The sequence below is a fragment of the Oncorhynchus mykiss genome, chromosome 19 (genome assembly GCF_013265735.2).
Source record: "Oncorhynchus mykiss isolate Arlee chromosome 19, USDA_OmykA_1.1, whole genome shotgun sequence".
Lineage (NCBI taxonomy): Eukaryota > Metazoa > Chordata > Actinopteri > Salmoniformes > Salmonidae > Oncorhynchus > Oncorhynchus mykiss.
In genome coordinates this window covers 31,687,382-31,707,784 of record NC_048583.1, presented here as the reverse complement: position 1 = coordinate 31,707,784, position 20,403 = coordinate 31,687,382, and the positions used below count along the sequence as shown (strand labels likewise).

At 39.6% G+C, this 20,403-nt stretch overlaps 1 protein-coding gene across 4 annotated transcripts in view; it reads left to right on the top strand.

The window, feature by feature from the left end:
• setd3 (SET domain containing 3, actin histidine methyltransferase) overlaps nucleotides 1-20,403 on the top strand; it is a 63,946-nt gene that overhangs the window by 9,823 nt on the left and 33,720 nt on the right. For 2 of the 4 annotated variants that reach the window (XM_036954643.1, XM_021573909.2), the window contains exons 2-5: nucleotides 11,123-11,232; nucleotides 11,419-11,511; nucleotides 16,562-16,710; nucleotides 19,195-19,267. In XM_036954643.1, the coding sequence (XP_036810538.1) occupies nucleotides 11,130-11,232; nucleotides 11,419-11,511; nucleotides 16,562-16,710; nucleotides 19,195-19,267 (418 nt within the window). In that variant the 5' untranslated portion in view covers nucleotides 11,123-11,129. Of the gene's footprint in view, nucleotides 1-11,099; nucleotides 11,233-11,418; nucleotides 11,512-16,561; nucleotides 16,711-19,194; nucleotides 19,268-20,403 lie in introns of all 4 variants that reach the window. The other 2 variants (XM_021573911.2, XM_021573910.2) reach the window with 1 other exon arrangement.

Sequence of the window (20,403 nt, the reverse complement as noted above, 5' to 3'; positions counted from 1 at the left end):
TGTAGGATATCAAAAAGTCTACATTATAGGATAATGCTAAATCAATGTAGCCTGTCCTAAAGATTGATAAGGAAAGTTTTAAGGGGATGTATAGAGACAGCTGTGATGGGCTGGAAGATGAAATTGACAAGCATTAGACAGTAGAAACACATGCACGCAGCCTTATCTGGCGGATTATTTTTTATATTTTTTCCCTATAGCACGTGGTCACACAGATTCACATTAGCAGGCCTATAATATATAAGTTATACGAATGATGCGTTTAATGAATATATTCATTTCCAACTTGCACATCTCTCTGTCTTCTTCACTGTTCATTTGCACAAATCACGCATCTCCACTAGCTTGTCTCTTCCCCCTCTTTCTAGTTCTTGAACGAGCCCTCCCCTCCCCCCATGTTGACTGGTCCATGTTTACTCCAATGCTTCATACAGTTGTGTCAAGTTTGCTGGATATCCTTTGGGTGATGGAACATTCTTGATACACACAGAAAAATGTTGAGCGTGACAAATCCAGCAGCGTGCACTTCTTCAGACACTCAAACCTGGGACCTTTTACCATACCCGTTCAAAGGCACTTAAATATTTGGTCTTGCCCATTCACCGTCTGAATGGCACACACACAATACATGCCTCAATTGTCTCAAGGCTTAAAAATGATTCTTTAACTTCTTGGTGACGGGGCAGCATTTTCACGTCCGGATGAAATGCATGCCCAAATTCAACTGCCTGCTACTCATCCCCAGAAGATAAGATATGCATATTATTAGTATATTTGGATAGAAAACACTCGGAAGTTTCTAAAACTGTTTGAATCATGCCTGGGAGTATAACAACTTATTTAGCAGGCGAAACCCAGAGGACAAACCATTCAGATTTTTTTTTTCAGGTCACTCTCTTTTCATTGGGAATCCACATTTCTAAGGGACCTTCTTGCAGTTCCTACTGCTTCCACTGGATGTCACCAGTCTTTAGAAATTGGTTGAGGTTTTTCCTTTGTGTAATGAAGTAGCCCTGTTCAGAACGAGGGTCACTTCAAGTGTACTGTTAGATAGAGGCACGTGACCAGAAAGATAGCTACAGTTTGTTCTCCTCCTGTATTGAACACAGATCATCCCATCTTCAATTTTATAGATTATTTACGTAAAAAAATACCTAAAGTTGTATTACAAATGTAGTTTGAAATGTTTTGGCAGAGTTTACAGGTAACTTTTGAGATATTTTGTAGTCACGTTGCGCGAGTTGGTACCAGCGTTTTTCTGGATCAAATGCGCCAAATAAATTGACATTTTGGATATATTGACTGAATTAATCGAACAAAAGGACCATTTGTGATGTTTATGGGTCATATTGGAGTGCCAACAAAAGAAGCTCGTCAAAGGTAAGGCATGAATTATATTTTTATTTCTGCGTTTTGTGTCGCGCCTGCAGGGTTGAAATATGCTTTTCTCTTTGTTTACGGAGGTGCTATCCTCAGATAATAGCATCGTTTGCTTTCGCAGAAAAGCCTTTTTGAAATCTGACATGTTGGCTGGATTCACAACAAGTGTAGCTTTAATTTGGTATCTTACATGTGATTTCATGAAAGTTTGATTTTTACAGTAATTAATTTGAATTTGGCGCTCTGTATTTTCACTTTCTTTTGGCCAGGTGGGACGCTACCGCCCCACATATCCCAGAGAGTTTAACTGTCTCCTTCCCTTCATCTACAGTGATTTAAAGTGGATTTAGCAGGTGACATCAATAAGGGATAATAGCTTTCCCCTGGTCAGTCTGTACTGGAAAGTTAATGTTTGGTACACTCAGTGTATAGACAATGAACAGCAATATAGTTTGAAACTTATTTCGGGCAATTAAAACTATTAGACCTCGGCCTATTCAAGGAGAGAATAATTGAACGATCGCCTGGCTTTCTGAATGGCTATTAAATAGCTACATTGGCAAGAGCAACGTGTAGCCTAGCTCTGGTGTGATCACTTTGGCTAAATTGAAACATTGCTGCACTGATTCATTGCAAACGCAAAGAACAGGCAGAGCGAGATGTGTTAATTAACACGCACAACGAACCCACAGTCCTGTCAGTGGCTGTGTGCCAGATAACAATTTCTATTGGTAAACAGCTTATTTTCGCATGCGTAAAGATGCTAAAATCGAACGTGTTCTGAATAAATAATTGCCGGATATTTCGTAATTGGTGTGAACTGCGTCATAAACGAGACACACTTGTATACATTTTCTTCTTCTTAATTATTCAGACTAAAATAACGGACTTGGTGAGAAAGTGCCTTTACTGAAAATAGACCTTTTACAAGGTTAAGTCACCGGTTGATCCTTATTAAGGAGAGAGAGTCCAGACGGGCTACTTTAGGAAACTTTCTAAATTAACATATAGGCCTATAGAGCGAATCAGCAAACTCACACCCCGGCAAAAGGACCCATCAATGAAAGCCACCAGCGTGTGTCAGACACAAGCAAATATTTCTCCTTTCCTTAAAGTATTAAACTTAGGCCTACCATAGGCTTTCCGACAGCAGGCTATAATATAATGAATGGACAGTGAAATAATGAAGGGGAGAGACTGCTATGCTATAGTATGAAGATGAAATTGACAATTATTAAAATGGAAACATACACTCATGTCCATAGCCTATTTATCAGCGTTAGTCTATTTACATTTTAAGAAAATATTCCGTATCAAATTATGCCAGGCTGGATACGATTGGCATAATATCCATTTGACACAACATTAGCATATTATGGGCCTCAGAGCCAGAACAATGTTGTTGACTGCTGTTGAAAAATTTATGAATATTCACACATCCAACCTTTTTTAAATATTTATTTATTTACTAGCATGCAAAGAAAATGTGCATCTAGCGGATTAGCTGCTTGAGCATCAAACAACATTTGGAAAGATTAGGAGATTAAAATGAAACCGCTATTAATTAAATACGAGTACCAAACATGTTTTTTGCATGGATTCCGCAAGTGCTAGCTGGCTGTACTACAGACACCTGTCGTTGTCGTGGGAAAGACTCATTTATCTTTTCGTAAAACAACTGGTTGCAGTAAAGAGCCAACCTGGATACTAAGGAGATCCTGAGGGCAATCGATGAGTACCAACAGCTTTACACTATATTACACAGTTTCATCTGCATTTACTTATCGTTAAAGTAGAGGCTAGTGCTCTGGCTAGAATCCATGCTGCACTAGAAAAGTTGTGTGAGGAGGTAGCAGGGCTGAGGGGGAGTTTGGAGTTTAGCCAGAGTGAAATTCTCACGCTCCAAGGCGAGAACAAGGCACTTACAGCCATGGTTAAAATCCATGATTCCAATATGGATTGTCTACTCAGGGAAAACAGGATGATACTAGACATACAAAGTTGTAGCATGTGTGAAAATCTATTTTTTTCAGGGATTTCTGCGGACACATCCAGGGCGCGATCAGAGAATTCATACAATCCTCCTTGAAACTTCCTATCTGTGTACTCTGTGGCTTTCCACCGAGTACACAGACATTGAGCTCGCAGCGACAAGACCAAGGGTCCCCAACCGATCATCGCAGAATTTGAACACTACCAACAAAAGAAGCTGATCAAAAGCAGGGGAAGGGAGCTTAAAGGGACAAAATTCGGTCTCCATGACCAATTTCCAAGAGAGATAAGCGAACGTCGTAAGAGACTGTATCCGGTACAGGGGCAACAGCGGGAGAAGGGTAAGCGTGCCTTTCTCATTGTGGACAAATCTTTATAGATGGACAGCTATTCCGAGACAGTTCCATAACACCATGGCTGTGCTAAATTCTACCTACTTCAGGTTACGAAAAAAATAAAGTATGGGAATTGTAAAAATATCTGAACACTATGAAGTGGATATGAACACACATGTACTCAATTACATGCTCGTTTACACATAGACTCATACATACACACACACACACACACCTACCTGATCTCACTCTATTCTCTCACTCTTTCTCTTTTCCTCTCACCTCTCTCTGTCAAACTGTTTTATAATTTATTGATAATGTTTCTTGTTCTTCTATCTTTATATGTCTACAAGTTTGTTTACAAGCAAGGGAAAACGACAACCATTGTACGGAATACATTTGTACTGTAGTGAAGCCATCTTTAGAGTAATGCAAGGTCTCTTTCATGATCATGTGAAACGTCAATTGCTATGGAAATTCTGGGATGTGTTTTTCAATTATGTTAAAGGTAATTAAGATGCAACTATGACAGTGATACGAAATGGATTACAATTATCATCATGAATATTAAGGCTATATGCACTACATGTTACACACAGACACTCAACCATGTAAATTGACTTGAGTTATTCATGTATTTATTTGGACAGCACATATTATAGTCTTACTCTTATACAGACATCGTACATACTCATTAAATCACATCCAATATCATGCACATCAACCTACTCAGATTTACTACACACATAATATCTTGCCTCAATTTTCTAACATCTGTGGCATTGGCTCACAGGCAAACAGGCAAGGGAATACAACAAATATTGCTAGAACCTCTTTCTTAAATTCTAAGTATCAGACATTTGAAAGCTCTAATTTTGACCGTCACAATACCTCTGATGGCAGTAACTTTACAAGCAATAATAATGGTCAATTTAGACTGAGAATAGTATCTAGTTATGGTAAGGGGTGAAATAAGTATAGCCAGTTATAATTGTAACAGTTTAGCAGATTATAAAAAAGGATCAGTCTTTACGTGGTTAATTAAAACCTCTTAGGGATAGGTGGGATGCAAATGTCTCAACTGGCCAATTACCAGGGAAAATGGGGAGCGCCAGATTCAAATAAAATGCTATAAAATTCAAACTTTCATTAAATCACACATGTAAGATACTCAATTAAAGCTACAATCGTTGTGAATCCAGCCAACTTGTCAGATTTTAAAAATGCTTTTCGGCGAAAGCATAAGAAGCTATTATCTGATAGCCTGCACCAGCAGTGAACAAAGGAGCTAGCATATTTCAACCCTGCAGGCGCTACACAAAACGCTGAAAAAATAAAATAAAATATGCATTACCTTTGACAAGCTTATTTTGTTGCCACTCCAATATGTCCCATAAACATCACAATTGGTCCTTTCTGTTCGATTAATTCCGTCCATATATATCCAAAATGTCCATTTATAAAGCGACTTTGATCCAGAAAAAAACAGCTTACAAAAAACGCAGCGTCACTACAAAATATTTCAAAAGTTGCCTATAAACTTTGCCAAAATATTTCAAACTACTTTTGTAATACAACTTTAGGTATTTTAAAATGTTAATCAATCAAATTGGGCAATCTATATTATATACAGGAAAGAAAACAAACCAGCGCTGCTTTTCACGTCTTGCGCAACTCACAAAAGTGTCCTCAGTTCCTAGTTGGCATACTTCTTCATTGCACAAAGGAATAACCTCAACCAAATTCCAAAGACTGGTGACATCTAGTGGAAGCAGTATGAACTGAAAACAAGTTCCCATGAAATATCCCTTGGCAAAGACAATTCAGGGAACAGAGAGGGGAAAAAAATAAATTCTGCTACATAAGTTATGTTATACTCAGACATGATTCAAACAGTTTTAGAAACTTCAGAGCGTTTTCTATCCAAATCTATGAATAATATGCATATCTTATATTCTTGGCATGAGTAGCAGGAAGTTGAAATTGGGCACGCTATTTATCCAGAAGTGAAGATTCTGCCCCCTAGCCACGAGGTTAAGTACCTCAATGAACTGTAAAGGTAATCTCGCTACAAACTATAATCACCGTGACCTTAAGGAAATCACAAATATTATGGACACATTAGAAATAGTGGATATTTGGAGACTTAAAAACCCAGACCTAGTGAGAAGTACATGGAGACTTAATCAAGCTAGTTGACTACTTTCTTGTCTCTTTCTCTCTTGCATCAGGTTAAAACAGTTTTAATAGGGGACAGAATGCGATCGGATCATCATCTAATTGGCCTTCACATTACTCTTATAGAATTTCCATGTGGCCGGGGATATTGGAAATTTAATCCAAGTTTACTGGAGGACAACTTATTTTTAACTAAAAAATAATAATTTATAACTGAATATTTCCAGTATAATATAGGTTCAGCAAATCCCCTTATTGTTTGGGGTACGTTTAAATGTACCTTCATAGGTCATTCAATATTCATCAATAATAAAATGGAGAAAAATGCACATTCTTCTTTAATCTCCATTACAGGAACGCTAAAAAAAAGATTTTGTAGAAACTCGTTACTGAAGACTGAGTTATCTATGATTCTCTGAATGATATTTTTAAAATGGGAAGCTAAATGTTTTAGGCAGATGTTCTCTTTTCCATCTCATTTTCCCACTGAATGGCGATTACGTTAAGGAATGTTTTCCAAGTAATATAAAAAATGGAAAGTTAACAAATGTACAGAAAGGTCAGTGCGAATGCCAAATTACAGAGGAAGTACTTTGAGGCAATTAAATCCTTTCAGTCTGGAAAAATCCCAGGGCTTGATGGCATAACAGTAGAGGTATATCAAGCCTTTTTTGATATGCTAAAAGCACCATTGTTAAGACTACTATTTTTAGTAGTTAAAACAATCTGTCAGGTACTCGGCAGAAACGTCTGATTTCTCCATTATTAAATCAAGACCCAGATGGCAAATATACTGGATATTTATATCTAAAAAAACTGGAGGCCCCTCACACTTCAATGCAAAAATACTAGCGAAATTCATAGCACTCAGATTTTTTTTTTTTTTTTACCAGGTATTGATCATCCTGATCAGACATTTTTTTTTTTTTTTTAACATGGACAATACATTGGAGATAATATACGATAACTACTAGACATAATAGAACATTATGAAACATCTAAGAAGCTAGGCCTGGTATTTCTAGCGGATTTTATGAAGTAAGACTGGATTTTATTTATAAATGCGTGGATTTTTTTCAATTTTGGTGTTTCTCTTATAAAATGGGTAAAAATAATGTATAGTGACCCCAGGTGTAAAATAGTAAATAACGGCTACTTCTCAGAGTTTTGAATTGTCAAGATGAGTTAAACAAGGGTGTCCGCTGTCAACATATCTATTCGTTACGGTCATCGAAATGCTAGATATTAAAATCAGATCCAATAACAACATTAGAGGTTTAGAAATCCAAGGCTTAAAACCAAAGGTGTCCATGTATGCCGATGACTCCTGTTTTATATTAAGTCCGCAAGCTAGATCCCTGCAATGTCTCATTGAAGATAGGTTTTAGTCCAGAGTACAGAAAAGTTAATTATGATAAGTGTACAATATTACATATTGGATCTTTAAAAAGTACAACTTTTACATTACCCTGCAGTTTACCTATAAAATTGGCTGATGGTAAAGTAGACATACTTGGTATTCATGTCACAAAATATATAAATAAGCTCTCCACAATGAATTTCATTAGAGAACTTGTGAAAAATAGACAAGATCCTGCAACTGTGGAGAGGTAAATACCTGTCTATTTATGGAAAAATTGCCCTGATTTAACTCCTTAATCTTATCTCAGTTTACTCACTTATGGCGCTGCATACTCCTGATGATTTTGTTTTTCAAATCATATGAGCAAAAAAATATTTTGCTTTATCTGGGACACTAAACCAGACAAAATAAAGCGTGCCTATCAATATTATGAAGATTAATTGGGTGGGTTGAGATTGTTAAATATAAAATCACTAAACCTCTCTCTAAAAGCTTCACTTATTCAAAAGTTTTGCTTTAACCCTAAATGGTTCTCAAGTAGACTACTAAGAAAAGCTCATCCATTGTTTAAAATTGGCCTTTTTGCCTTTGCAGATTGAGACATGGCAATTTCAATTAATTGAAAATTATCCTTTTTCAAACAAGCAATGCGGAGCTGGCTACAATTTCAATTTCATCCCCCTGATAAGATAGAACAAATATTATGGCTGAACTCAAATGTGCTGGTTGATAAAATACCTGTATTTATGGGAAAGATTTTTGAAAAGGGCTTTGTAAACTGGAATGGTAGAGTAGAGTTATGTCCTTCACGGAGTTATCAGAAATGTACAGAAAGGTCTGCTCAATCCAAGAGTACAACCAATTGATTACAGTGTTACCCCAAAAATGGAGGAGGCATGTGGCAGCGGGAGGAGGTAGGGAACTGGTTTGTCTGCCCAATATAAAGGATCAAAACTGGTGCAGAAATAAAAATAGCATAAATAGGAAAGTATACCAGCTTCATTTGAGGACCAGGATGTTGACAACTGTGCCATACAGATTGCAAACTAGTTGAAGAGATTTTTGATGTACCGATTCCATTGTACAGGGTGTATGGTTTGATATATAAAACAATGCAAGATTCAAGACTTTGAAGACATGCTTTTCAGCTAAAATTATTATATTGAATTCTTGCCACCAACAAAATGTTGATAATTTGGTTCATAAAATCATCAAAGCTCTGCAGATTTTGTTGTGAGGATACAGAATCAATAGACCATTTATTTTGGTATTGCTCTCAGGTATCCTGTTTCTGGTCTCAGGTTCAGGAATGGCTGAAAATGCATAGCATTGATCTAAAATTGACCCTAGAAATAGTACTGTTAGGAGATCTGGAGAGACCGGGGCGGCAGGTAGAGTAGTGGTTAGAGCATTGGACTAGTAACTGGAAGGTTACCAGATCGAGCAGACAAGTTAAAAATCTGTCGTTCTGCCTTTGTTCGAGGCAGTTAACCCACTGTTCCCCGGTAGGCTGTCATTGTAAATAAGAATTTGTTCTTAACTGAATTGCCTAGTTAAATATTATTGTTATTTTTCTTTTTTTAAAGACCGTGTCAGTCAATTACTAATACTCGTAGTAAAATTATTAATCTTCAATTCGCAAACTGTGGATTCTATTAGATTAGGTAGATTGAAATTGTACGTTAGACATGACAGCATAGTTGAAATATGTATGTTGTGTAGAAATCCGAAGAGGGTGGCCAGCAGAGATAGGTGGGATGGGCTGAGGGAAGCTGAGGGTTGGGATGTGGAATTGGAGTGGAGTTGCTGTGTGGGAGAAAGAATGATGGTCAAAGATGAAAGTAAACAATTAAACATAATAAAAAGTACGTTTGAATGACACGAAGGCTGATGCCGTGCAGGTGTTTGTACACATGAATATACACACACTCATTCAAATAAACGCATACAAGAACACACACATACATGTAATAGTGCCAGACATGCACACAAACATATACAGTTGGCATTGCTGTAATGATTTTAGTTGTCCTTGATGTCCTCTGTTTTTTGTGTTTTTTTTGCATTGTTTTCTTTTTTCTCTTTAGTTCATTTTATTGGGGGGTTCTTGGGGGTGGGGAATGGAATTAATTGTATTTTTTGTTCTTGGGGGAGACTGGGAGGGGTCTCGAATGGTTGAGGGACAGCTAATGGGGAACTGTGGGGGGTATCTTGGAGGGCTCGGGTTCATGCTTTTTGGCCAGGTGCGAGATCTGTCAACATGCCATTGAGCAGGGCATTGACCCTAGATGCTTCTGTGTGTCGCTCTGAGTGGGTGTCTGTTGGATGACTGGTGTGATGTAGTTGTTGAGCGGCTTCACTGCAAGTATATTGTATGTTTCGGTTATTCAATAAAAAAAAAGATTAGGAGATGTAGACCGTTTTAATAGACAAACCAGTTAGCAGAACAATTGCTTATAATGAAGCAATAAGGCACGAGGGGGTGTGGTATGTGGCCAATATATCACGGCTAAGGGCTGTTCTTAGGCATGACGTATCGCAGATTGCCTGGACACAGCCTTTAGCAGTGCCTTACTGCTATTATAAACTGGTTACCAACGTAATTAGAGCAATCATCCCTAAAGCCAACACCTCATTTGGCCGCCTTTCGTTCCAGTACTCTGCTGCCTGTGACTGGAACGAATTGCAAAAATCGCTGAAGTTGGAGACTTATCTCCCTCACCAACTTCAAACATCAGCTAACCGATCGCTGCAGCTGTACATAGTCTATTGGTAAATAGCCCACCCATTTTCACCTACCTCATCCCCATACTGTTTTTATTTATTTACTTTTCTGCTCTTTTGCACACCAATATCTCTACCTGTACATGACCATCTGATCATTTAGCACTCCAGTGTTAATCTTCAAAATTGTAATTATTCGCCTATCTCATGCCTTTTGCACACATTGTATATAGACTCCCCCTTTGTTTTCTACTGTGTTATTGACTTGTTAATTGTTTACTCCATGTGTAACTCTGTGTTGTCTGCTCACACTGCTATGCTTTATCTTGGCCAGGTCGCAGTTGCAAATGAGAACTTGTTCTCAACTAGCCTACCTGGTTAAATAAAGGTGAAATAAAAATAAATACAAAATAAAATAAAAATAAATGTTTTGTCAGCATTCAGGGCAGGAACCACACAGTTTATAACCATTAGTAAACACTCCTGCTATTAGGTAAAGCTTATCTACATGACAGTAAAGTTAATAAAAATGAATGTAGGTGCCATTAAAAATAACTTCAACCCTATCAGCCCTATGGGAAAGCACATTTCATATTGGACGTGTTTACGTAGTCTTTCCCTCCTAGTTTCAATTATTTTTTTTTCCTTCTGTTTAGTGGCGACTAGTGAGTATGACCATGGACTAAAAAAAAATTGATTTAGAAATGTGATTTCGTAATCTCCCGTGGGCAGACTCTGCTTGTTGACCGAGAGATAAATGGGATTTGCCGAGATCTGAAAATCCAGCTTATTTTTTACATTTTTATTTTTGTCACTGTTTATCTGGACGTGTCAGGATTGGGTGAAGGCGGTGCCTAAACTGCTTCGTCTGTAGTGCGCCTACACGGTCCGGAAGGGGTGGCAGGTGGGGAAGGGGGGACTTTGGCCAAGCTTTTCCTTTTGTGAGGGTGACCACTTTCAGTTTCTAACATGTATGAACACCGAAGTGAATCGCGCAGCTGACCAAATTACACAAGATTTTACCTCTGGGTTAACAGAGATGAGTGATTTTTGTAATGTTTCTTCTCTCCCAAGAATATGCTTTAGTTGAGTGAATGACTTTGTGCTGTCTGTCTCTCTCAACCCAGTCCCTATCCCACTCTCTGTCCAGCTGCACCATGGGAAAGAAGAGTCGAGTGAAGACTCAGAAGTCGGGGACAGGCGCCATGGCTGTGGTCTCCCCCAGAGAGATGATAAACCTCATATCGGAGCTCTTACAGAGTACGTAGCCGGGATGGCACCCTGCAACCTATACTATATATAGTGTACTACTTTTGACAAGGGGCCCATAAGACTAAGCATTTTCAATGGAGATTCTGTGTCCATGGAATGTTCTTAGGCTTGATCAGTGTCAGGGCCTGTTTCCCCAATGTGATTGCCTTATGTTACTTATGTATGTCCCGTTAGAATGCAGCAGTGCTGCCCCTTCTCCAGGGAAAGAGTGGGAGGAGTACGTCCAGATACGAGGCTTGGTGGAGAAGATCCGGAAGAAACAGAAAGGTATGTTGGAACACCGGTTTCCTTTAGCCGGCAATCGGCTCAAAATAAATGAAAAGTGTGATTTTCCCCTGAAGCTCCTCAGCTGCTGCTGGAGGTAAACATGGGCTTTTAGAAGCCCAATCCGTTGCGCAACAATTTAAAATGCAATCGAGTGTTAAAAACAGTTTTGGTGTATGATTTTTAAAAAGAGCAACATTTTTTTCTCAACTAGTAATTGAAGCGCACCTCCCATTCATGTGTAGGCAACAGGCTGTCAGCGCTTCATTGTTTCAAACTTGATTTTTTAAAATTTCATATTATGAGGCAAGTATTTTAAGACTTCATAGGCGGCGTGTGAGTTTAAAGTTCTACAATTTATTCATTTCTACCGTTCTGCGGGTCAGTTATGATTTTCTTATGTGCATTTTAGTTGAATAGTTTAAATTCAATAACATTTTTGTTTATGAAAATCATTCATGTGGTTAAGCATAAAAATCTGAATAAAAAGTTAAGTCAACCAACCTGCCTCTGCCATATGGACACCTTGATACAGCAGGATCCATTAGCGGCTAAAGAAATGAGCGCATGGAACTCATAGCCTATAGGCCAATGCAGCAGTAGGCCTATAACTTCCATTGCTCTTTTACGCTGAGGATGGGTGGTTATCAGAATTGTTGGAAAGATTTTTCAAATAGCTTGCTGCGAGGAACTGCAGTTTTTTAATATATTATTATTCTCAATGGATAACAAAGGCTTTCCTAGATTTCTGCACAGCAGACCAGGTACCTCTATGCATCCTGAAGCGCTCGATCCCTCAACGTTATCAGGACAGAGAAACAAGATACTTGCTCATTGCTCACATGGAGCACTCCAAACAAAAGACAATGGAAAAAATTGAAAAGCTTGTTTCTTACAAGTGTAGCAGGCTGTGAACTCTGCAAACGTTTCCACTCCGAGAATGAGAACGGTAAATGACTGTAATGCATGATTTAACAGATATTAAAATAACCAAATGACCGGGATTAATGGTACATTTACTGCTGGTGACACGTGATGGAGAGTTGATGATAAATAAATAAGAATGGGCAAACAATTCACAGGAAACAATGGATGCTCAATAATTTGTGGGAGGCAGCTGAGCCGTTCTAGACTCCCCTATATCTTCACCACATCCCCCCCCCCCTTCTTCTTGTCTCAACATTTTAAATTATACTCAAACATTATCTTCACACATGTTAAATGCTTTTTCACTGACATCCGTAACTCAATAGTCAGCTAGGCCTATTGCCACACACGCTTCCCAAATAGGCATGGGCCTAAGAACTTGTGATTTGAAACATTCCGCAGCAACTTCCTCGATTTCTCTTTGGCTCTTTCGCTAAGTCATGCTTTCTGGTGAAGTATTTTGAAGTGTATTTCTTTATAGACAGGAGTGATTATACCATTTTTACATTTCTTTCCATTTATTTCCCTATTGGACCCACCGCTATGCCCTTTCTCTCCTGTTCTATTGGTATTCATATCAACTTTTATTTAGTTCTCCAAAAGCCAAAGGCAGAATCCTAGTCATAATAGCAACCTATCCTAGTTTTTGCCTCTTTAGATTCCCCCTCTTTCATCGCTTTCACATATGGAACCGCTATCAGGTGCACTGTTTAGAATGTTGTTTTCCCAGGTGCACTGTTTAGAATGTTGTTTTCCCGGGTGCGCTGTTTAGAATGGCGTGTTTTCACAGGTGCGCTGTTTAGAATGGCGCGTTTTCACAGGTGCGCTGTTTAGAATGGCGCGTTTTCCCAGGTGCGCTGTTTAGAATGGCGCGTTTTCCCAGGTGCGCTGTTTAGAATGGCGCGTTTTCCCAGGTGCGCTGTTTAGAATGGCGCGTTTTCCCAGGTGCGCTGTTTAGAATGGCGCGTTTTCCCAGGTGCGCTGTTTAGAATGGCGCGTTTTCCCAGGTGCGCTGTTTAGAATGGCGCGTTTTCCCAGGTGCGCTGTTTAGAATGGCGCGTTTTCCCAGGTGCGCTGTTTAGAATGGCGCGTTTTCCCAGGTGCGCTGTTTAGAATGGCGCGTTTTCCCAGGTGCGCTGTTTAGAATGCCGCGTTTTCCCAGGTGCGCTGTTTAGAATGGCGCGTTTTCCCAGGTGCGCTGTTTAGAATGGCGCGTTTTCCCAGGTGCGCTGTTTAGAATTCACGCGTTTTCCCCGGTCGCGCTGTTTAGTATGGCGTGTTTTCCCAGGTGCGCTGTTTAGAATGGCGCGTTTTCCTGCAAATTCCATTTTAACAAATGCTAGAAAATGACATTTTATTGTCTGCTTTCATTAGATGAGTTGCATGTTCTGTTAACTTCTTGCGGATCAGTGGGACGCTAGCGCCTAAATTAAATTACTATAAATATTAAACTTTAATGAAATCACAAGTGCAATTCATCAAAAATAAAGCTTAACCTCTCTAGGGTACGTGTAACGTCCCACCTCGTCAACAGCCAGTGAAACTGCAGGGCGCCAAATTAAAAACAGAAATCCCATAGTTAAAATTCCTCAAACATACATGCATTTTACACCATGTTAAAGCTACACTTGTTGTACATCCAGCCACAGTGTCCGATTTCAAAAAGGCTTTACGACAAAAGTAAACCAAACTATTATGTTAGGTCAGAGCCGAGTCACAGAAAAACACAGACAATTTTCCAGCCAAAGAGAGGAGTCACAAAAAGCAGAAATATAGATGATCATCAAAAGTTAGTGATTCATTTTATCAGATGACACTCATAGGACTTCATGTTACACAATACATGTGTGTTTTGTTCGATAAAGCTCATATTTATATCCAAAAATATGAGTTTACATTGGCACGTTATGTTCAATAGTTCCAAAACATCCGGTGATTTTGCAGAGAGCCACATCAATTTACAGAAATACTCATAATTAACATTGCTAAAAGATACAACTGTTATGCATGGAATTTTAGATCCTCTTCTCCTTAATGCAACAGCTGTGTCAGATTTCAAACAAACTTTACGGAAAAAGCAAACCATGCAATAATCTGAGTACGGCACTCAGACGACAAATCAAACCAAACAGATATCCGCCATGTTGGAGTCAACAAAAGTCAGAAATGGCATTATAAAAATCCACTTACCTTTGATCTTCATCAGAATGCACTCCCAGGAATCCCAGTTCCACAATAAAGGTTTTTGTTCGATAATGTCCAGATACCTCATTTTTCTTCGCGTTCCAGTACACAATCCAAACTCACGACGTGCGATCACTAGGAGCAGACGATAAGTCAAAGTTCCTTTACAGTCCGTAGAAACACGTCAAACGATGTATAGAATCAATCTTCATGATGTTTTTAACATGAATCTTCAATAATGTTCCAACCGGAGAATTCTTTTGTATGTAGAAATGCAATGGAACAGCTCTCACATGAATGCGCGAGACTGAGCTCGTGGCTCTCCGGCAGACCTCTGACTCATTCCCCTCTCATTCGCCCCCACTTCACAGTAGAAGCATCAAACAAGTTTCTAAAGACTGTTGACATCTAGTGGAAGCCTTAGGAAGTGCAATATGACCCCATAGACACTATGTATTCGATAGGGCAAGAGTTGAAAAACAACAAACCTCAGATTTCCCACTTCCTGGTTGGATTTATCAGGTTTTTGCCTGCCATATGAGTTATGTTATACTCACAGACATTATTCAAACAGTTTTAGAAACTTCAGTTTATTTTAATCCAAATCTACTAATTATATGCATATTCTAGCTTTTATGGCTGTGTAGCAGGCAGTTTAATTTGGGCACGCTTTTCATCCAAAATTCCCAATGCTGCCCCCTATCCTAAAGAAGTTAACTTGTTGTTAATCCAGCCGCCGTGTCAGATTTCAAAAAGGCTTTACAGCGAAAGCAAACCATGTGATTATCTGAGGACAGCGCTCAGCACACAAATGCATAACAAATCATTTTCAACTAGGGGGTTGCGACACGAAAGTCTGAAATAGCGATATATGCCTTTGAAGTTTTTCTTCTGTTGGCACTCAAAGGTCCCAGTTACATTACAAATGGTCCTTTTGTTCGATAAAGTCCTTTATATCCATAAAAACTTGGTATATCTGGTGCGCTTCAGTCAATAATCCACTCGGTTTTCCTCCAAAATGCATACAAAATGAATCCCAAACATTACCAATAAACTTATGCAAACAAGTTAATCAACGTTTATAATCAAACCTTAGGTACCCTAATACGCAAATAAACGATAAAATTTAAGACAGAGAATCGTCGTTATTGTCTTACCGGAGAAAAATACCAAAGAACGTGCTCTCATTCACGCGCTTGGAAACACTACAGCCAAAATGGGAGCCACCTAGCAAAACTACAATTTCTGGCAAATTTTTCCAAAAACCAGCCTGAAACTCTTTCTAAAGACTGACATCTAGTGGAAGCCCTAGGAACTGCAATCAGGCACGATTTCGCCCTATTATAAATGTGCCAGCCATTGAAATCTTTTTTTTCGAGGGGGGGGGGGGTTTGTCCTCGGGGTTTCGCCTGCCATTTCAGTTCTGTTATACTCAGACATTATTTTTAACAGTTTTAGAAACTTTAGAGTTTTCTATCCAAATCTACCAATTATATGCATATCCTAGCTTCTGGGCCTGAGTAGCAGGCAGTTTACTTTGGGCACGCTTTTCATCCGGACGTCAAAATACCACACCCTTTTCCAAAGAAGTTAAGATGCATTACCATAATGTAAATGTTCTGTTAAGATGCATAAACATAATGTAATTTGGATTTCTGTCATTCTAAGCTCTGTGGGTGGATGCCGTAATGGGTTATGCACCCAATGCATATGAGTCTGGTAAATTTCTCAAATGACCGGTAAATTTAAAATCTTCCCCCTCACGTTGTCCGGCGCCACATTTTCCTAATGGAAAATGGTAATAAAACTATGATTACTACACACACACACACACACACACACACACAGCTGGATTTGAGCCATGGCCTATATAGATTAAATAGGAAGAACTCTGAGTTTGATCATAACTGTGTATGTGTGTGTTTCTCTGTCTCTTTCCCAGGTATCTCAGTGATATTCGAGGGCAGCAGAGAGGAGTTCTTCCCGACACTGATGGCGTGGGCTCAGGAGAGTGGAGCGTCCTGCGAGGGTTTTGAGATCGCCAACTTTGCTGGCGAGGGCTTCGGCCTCAGGGCCACCAAGGACATCAAGGTGGGTCGCTACAACCGGATCGGCCGGTGTCCATGGCAAAATAACTTGGGTCTTGATCATTAGTGCACATCGTAGCAAAACGTTTTGCAATGGAAACCATAGTTTCTTATTGTACAAGTTGAACTGATTAACAAAATTACTCCAAGGTATTTTTAAGGATGAGAAAGGCCTTGACCTGAGGCTTCCTCCATAGACGATCTAGATAGATCAGCTCCTTGATTACATTTCAACAGAGGAAACAAGGCTTAATTCTCTCTTATTGGTGTTCTTCTCATAATGACCCACCAATTAGCCCTCATTATTGATGTTCTAAAATGGCTGCTGTTTAGGTCTGATCGATCAAACAGGCCGAGTTGTTTGTATGAAGCCCAGGGCTCTGTTGCTGTCATGATAGCGGAATTATGACTTTGATACCGATACCAGGTTTAGTATCAAGCTACTCGATACCAAAATGATACCATAACAAAGGAAGACTTATTAGCCAAAGTCACAGAAAGGATCTTGATCCAGACAAACTCAACTACTGATCTGTTAAATCTTTGGACATCTTTTGAGTTCAATATCATTACATTTTAACATTTTGATGTCAATTTTTTTTTTGGTTTTTGAGACAGCCATCTATGCATTAAATAATCAATTATGCAATCACTTTGTTTTAACCAGTAACCTAGTGGTTAGAGCGTTGCTGCAGTAACCAAAAGCTGGCTAGATCTAATCCCAGAGTTGACAAGGTAAAAAAATCTGTCTTTCTGCCCCTGAACAAGGCAGTTAACACACTGTTCGCCGACGACGTAGATTACGGCAGTTCTCCGCACCTCTCTGATTGAGGGGTTGTGTTAAATGCGGAAGACACATTTCAGTTGAATGCATTCAGTTGTACAATTGACTAGTTAGCCCCCTTTCCCTTAACCAACCTAGCTACAAAACAACAAAGGTTTATCATTTATTTGTATATCTCTATTGATAAACTGGGTAAATCACAATACAGGCAAATGCATATTATTCAATAGGAGTGTGTGCAATGCATGCATTTGAGTTATTGGCCAGCAGCATACAACTACTGTCTTTCCTCTGAAGCTAAGCAGGGTTGGTCCTGTTTGGTCCCTGGATGGAAGAACAGATGCTGCTGGAAGTGGTGTTATAGTGCCAGTAGGAGGCACTCTGTTCTCTGGTCCCCCAAAAAATGATATCCCAATGCCTCAGGGTAGTGATTGGGGACACTGCCCTGTGTAAGGTGTTGTCTTTCAGATGGGACGTTAAACGCCTGGCTCTCAGTGCTCAAGATCCCATGGCACTTATCGTAAGAGTCGGGATGTTAACCCTGGTGTCCTGGCTAAATTCCTAATTTGGCCTTCATACCGTTGTGGCCACCTAATCATCCCCAGATTCCAATTGGCTCATTAATTTCCCCTGTCCTCTCCCCTGTAACTATTCCCCAGGTTGTTGCTGAATGTGTTCTCAGTCAACGTACCTGGTAAAATAAGGCTTAAAACAAAATATATAATATGCTAATTTCACGGGGCTGCAGATGACAATCCTTTCCATTTGAGGACTTTATTATTTTATTAGCAACTGCTAGGAGAACCATTTATTTTATTGTACTCATCCACAACATTTGCATAGAAGAAGTATTGACTTCATGAGGCAGAATGTGGGAACCAGACAGGAGGCGAGGGAGATGAAGCAAGTTAATGACTTTTTGGTGACGGAGTGAATTTATAACGTTTTTGGTGACAATCAGCTTTCGAAATCCACATATTTTGCGTTATGGTACTAGGGTAGTGAATTGACATTGCTTCAACTGTAAGCTAGCAAGGAAGTTAAAGCTGGAAGATACCAGTATCGTGTTGCATTGTAAAAGTATTCTAGCTTGTATCGACATTGTTTTGCGAACAGTAATGAACAGTTTCCACGTTCTATATGCCGTGTTGCATTGTAAAAGTATTCTAGCTTGTATCGACATTGTTTTGCGAACAGTAATGAACAGTTTCCATGTTCTATATGCCGTGTTGCATTATTTAAGTGTGTTCATTTCTGTGCAGCGTGAGTGGGGAGGTTACGGCCCAGACGGCTTTAGCAAGGAATGAGTGGAGCAGGCACTTTGCTCTTCGTGCTATAAAACAGCTGCGCTGATAGACAGACTTGATCCTCTCAATCACGTGAGATACACAGATACTGAACGTAGCAAAAATTCTAGCACCTAACTTTCTTTTGGGGGGATATCGAAAAAGTACTGAGGTTTCAGTATGCCGTGCAACACTACAGGGCTCTGCCCTTTCTCTTCCCTTTCCTCTCTGTGAGTTGGTGGGAGTTTATTCAATGATGTAGCTAACACTCTTGAATGATTTTTCACTAAGTGTACAATGAATAATATTATTAAAATGAGCCTGGGGTGAACTAAAATCACGGGCCAAACTTTAGATTCACCCATGTAATTCAAGCATGGAAATCCACTGTCCATTCTGATAGCATTTGTTTCCTCAGGCAGAGGAGCTGTTTCTGTGGATCCCCAGGAAGATGCTGATGACTGTGGAATCAGCCAAGAACTCTGTCCTGGGTGAGTGACAACGTAAGCCCCATAGTGAGTGGGCTGTGAGCTGAGTGGTATACCGGATATTACTATATAGCGGTATTGATACACAGACCGGTATTGTGTTTTTACTTTCACTTCTATAACAGTATTTCAATGTTTGGTATGTTTAAAGTAATACGCAACTTATATATATAAAATACAATACACACACACATGCTGTTTCCCACACCAAGCCATTTCCCCTGTCATTCAAGGAGAGCGCAGGTGCTCGACCACAGAGTCACAAGCAATGTTCCCTCTAAGCTGCGCGCGGGCATGCAGTAGCCTCGAGACTGCCGTGCAGCTTCCCCAGGACTGCACAGTAGAAATATCAGCCGACAGAGAGAAGCACGAGATTAAACTTTAGTCAACTTTCTAGAGCAGTGGAAGATCTCCAAGGCATTCCTAGTCGATCGCCAAACATTTCTGAAAAATCCCAACGATAAAAGCCTTGTGTTCCTATTTTTTTTTATTTTATTTATCTCGGGCTGTTGGCGGTAGGCGCACCCGATTCAGCTGCGCTGGGTAGGCGGACTGTTGCCATTTTGAACCATTTCATGTGTCTGAAGGTATAAACTATGCCTGTGGACCCAGAGAGCAAATCAAGTGCACTATAGGCCTGCCGTTGGCCAATCGAATGCCTCAGTAGACCATGTCTGCAGTAACGTAGCAACCATAAAAGAAAGCTACAGCCAAGTTGATACTGTGAGATTTCAAAACATTTAACACCACGACTAGAGAGAGACTGTCAATGAATACAGCAAAGAGATGCTGTTTTTATGACTGAGTTCATGTTTGTTCTTACTCATCACTGTCAACACCTCGTATTCAACACTTTTATAAGCCAAAAAATGCACGTTCTTCCTATTTCCACTCAGTGCTACTACAAGCAGTGCAGCAGTAATGAATGAGTAGGAAAGTCTCTATAGACCTGCGTTGTTATTATTAGGCTTGGGACTTTTATTAAAATCAAGGAATATTTCACTTTCTCTGCTCATAGGAGTAACAACATTAATTTGTGCATGAGGCAGAAATAATGCGGTGCGACTCGAGTTTTGCCATCAGCTGGAAGACTGTGCCCCTATTTGGTGAGTGTCAGTGGAGGAAAGGGAGAGCGGAGG